The following is a 3,220-nucleotide window of genomic DNA, read 5'->3' on the forward strand; positions in this document are numbered from 1 at the left end:
ATGAAAACAAGGATTTATAGAAGGTCCCACGTGTGTAGAAGGTGTATGCATTGTAATACTCAGAAAGGAATTGGAATCTAGAAATAATTGTTACTTGTTAGGTATGGGAGATTACTTACCGTCTGTATGGTTTTTTATATTTTACACTATTTCTAAATTCTTTTTATCTAGTTATCTAATTATTATCTGTGGAATATATATATGAAGTTCTATATTCCTAATAAAATAATTTTGATGATATAATCAATTACTCCATGAATTGCACAGAGGGCCCTGATTGAGAGAACTGGTGAATGTGGCATGTGATTCCATATTAGATCTATTTCTGGTATTAGTACATCGAAACCCTAAGACAAAGTACAACACATATAAAATTCCAATTTATAATTACATACTTGGAATTAATCATATTCAATTAGCCCTTAATTCTGTATTAAAACCTCTAACTATATTTTCTCTAGGTACATAATCCTATACCAGTCCATCAAACCTGATTGCAATTCTTGGGAAAAAGTGAATGTATGTACAGTGCAAATACATACAAAATACAAGGCTTTGCACTCTCACTCTTTCCAAACTGATGTTCCTTAATGTAAATTTCTGAATTCTATAAAGTTTTGCTACTTCTAAAAATATTTTCTGCTTATGCATGATCTACATTAAGAGGTGACCCCCTTTATTACTATTGAAATTTGAAACCAATGTCCTCTATGTCCTAGACCGAGACAACCTTGAAATAATTCCTCACTTTGTTTTGTATTTACAACTCAGTTTGGAAGGCGTACAAATACAAATATGTAAGAGTGCAAGACCTGGTATTTTGTATTATCTATTTGTATTGTATATATTTGTATTTATACTCTTTCCAAACTGAGCCGCACAGGACATAAGAATGGTTTGCGTGCAAAAACTATGGAAGTTATAACCACTCTAGAGAATAGTGGGGTTGGTGGTTGCATTAGAGATGAGAATGGGAATCTAATATTTGCGTTGAGTCATGGGTAAGACCAACCACTAAGCTGGTAGCAGAAACTACAACCCTCCTCGATGGTCTGATAAATACTAGCTAGAGACCCACAGCTAGTACTTGTCAGTTGTTACCATGGGAAAAGAGTAGATCGACACTTTCTTGGTGGTAGATGAAATTATGGGCTTACTTTTGCAGTATGTTTGAACTTTGGGTGTAGTATGAGTTTCAGGTATGCAACAAGCTTGCAATTGCCCTTGTCTGCTGATTGAGAGCAAATTTGCAAGCTAGCGCTCTCTTTGCTTATAGTGCAATTTCAATTGCACTAGTATAAATGCATCAGAGTGCAAATGAAAAAAATAAAAAACCTGTTTTAAGTTACTAATAAGGCACATCCACCATGGATGTTCTAAAGGTTACTACTTATCACTCATTAAAGTGGAAGTTGTTGGGGATCATTATATTCCATGCATTATTCATTTATTATTAAAATATTAAAGATAGTTTTTATGATGGTCCTCTGTTGGGTAAACCTTCTTTAGACCAGAACGTTGGCTTTAAACGGGAGGAAATCTTGAGCAAGGTTGATGGTGACAAATGGGAGTTGGTTGGTGGTGAACTAATCGCATTTTCAAAGGGAGCATTTGTCTCCTTTCAAGAAAACTTTGGGAGGATTATTCGTTTGCTATTTCTAATTGTGTTGATTTTTGTTAGCCCTAGAAGTTAGAATATGTATGTGCAGCACTGAGAATATTGTTTAATTTCACACACACTCACTGACTCACACCAACTGTTTATTAATATATTCTATTGAATTTTTGTAAGTCATTTTATATTTCAATGTCTTGCAAAACTGAGCTTATATTCTGTCGCAGTAGGCATGCCATCTCAGAGCTTCTTTCCAACTTGAAAATATAAACATGACGATCAGATAATACAATTATTATTACTAGCTAGCAGAGAAGGAATTGATGAAGGGAAGGGAAAATGAATATTATATATATTTAGTCTATCTTTTTCTGGGATTTTCAAGAAAGATTAGACAAATAAACCTTTGATTTTCTTCACCTTTCTTACATTAATGTGTGAAAACTAAAAAAAAGGTTAATTATTTTTCGTTTTACTCCTTTACCATAGAAACTATATAATTAAATCATCTTTCGACAAGGTCAGAAATAATAAGATGAAGAAGAAGAAGAAAAAGGATGACCATGGAATTCAATAAAATTTAAAAGAATTCTCTGGTACCCGGTGTAGATGTATCCTGAGGCTCTGGTCCCAGCCGAAGCTCTAGGTCCAAACCCTCTTCAGCCGAGCAATAGGTTGACTGCATCCTCCTTTCTTCATGCCCAGCACCACAACTACCTGAACGTCGATCTCCACTACTGCCTGAAGGCATCTCAACAAACAAAGACAGCTGACGGAGTTCTCCCACACGGATTTCCTCTCTCTCAACATCTTCTCTGCTGCCAACGACACATGCCCAATTAAGACTGCTCTTTCTGTCATCTCTAGACTCCAACTCCGGTAATTCATACTCTGTAGAGACCGCAGCAGGATGGGAAGGATTCTTCTGGCTGATATCCAACGAAAGTTGGCTGCTACTACTACTAGAAGGCTGTTTGAGCTTTGCCCTATCTTTCCTATGAATGTTCATGTGGCCCCCTAGTGCCTGTGCATTAGAGAACCCTCTCTTGCAGAAAGTGCACCCGTAGGACCTCGCCTGATGGCTCTGGCCCTGCTCATCCGACGACGTCCCTGAAACCTGGTCTAAATTCTCAGAGCTAGGAGGATCGGTTTCCATTTCAAGCAACGATTTGCATGAAGCAGAGAGAGAGAGAGAGAGAGACAAAGAGGGCAAGTAGGGATAGTCAACAAGTCGGTGGTGGTGTGGGGAGGATGTTTCTGTTGAGCGTTAATTCCATTGGGAAATAGCCTATTGGCCTGCTCTTATCTATTCCTTCTAGATCAATGACATGGTTACAGCACCAAATTACAAAACTCTCCTCCCACAGAGAGAGAGAAAAAAGAGAATAAAATTCTAACTTGTTTATGTCGGTAGATGCAGAAGAAATAATACATAACAAGTTTAGGTATATATGAATTATTTAGGGATGAAATAATACAAGATATATAGAACTAAATGTTTGGTTAGTAATTCGATCAATGGATTCATGACCTCATGACTGATGTTGAGCCGTTCAATGAGTTATATATATATATATATACATATATATAGCACAGAGAGCGAGC

At 36.7% G+C, this 3,220-nt stretch overlaps 1 protein-coding gene across 1 annotated transcript; it reads right to left on the reverse strand.

Annotated features, from left to right (window-relative positions):
* Nucleotides 1-1,948: 1,948 nt before the first annotated feature.
* On the reverse strand, nucleotides 1,949-2,965 carry LOC104601104 (uncharacterized). Its single transcript, XM_010264300.3, has one exon. It carries the CDS (start codon nucleotides 2,769-2,771, stop codon nucleotides 2,196-2,198), a length of 576 nt encoding a protein of 191 aa, XP_010262602.1. The 5' UTR covers nucleotides 2,772-2,965; the 3' UTR covers nucleotides 1,949-2,195.
* Nucleotides 2,966-3,220: the final 255 nt, after the last annotated feature.

The sequence above is a fragment of the Nelumbo nucifera genome, chromosome 2 (assembly GCF_055504915.1).
Source record: "Nelumbo nucifera cultivar China Antique chromosome 2, China Antique-T2T, whole genome shotgun sequence".
Classification (NCBI taxonomy): domain Eukaryota; kingdom Viridiplantae; phylum Streptophyta; class Magnoliopsida; order Proteales; family Nelumbonaceae; genus Nelumbo; species Nelumbo nucifera.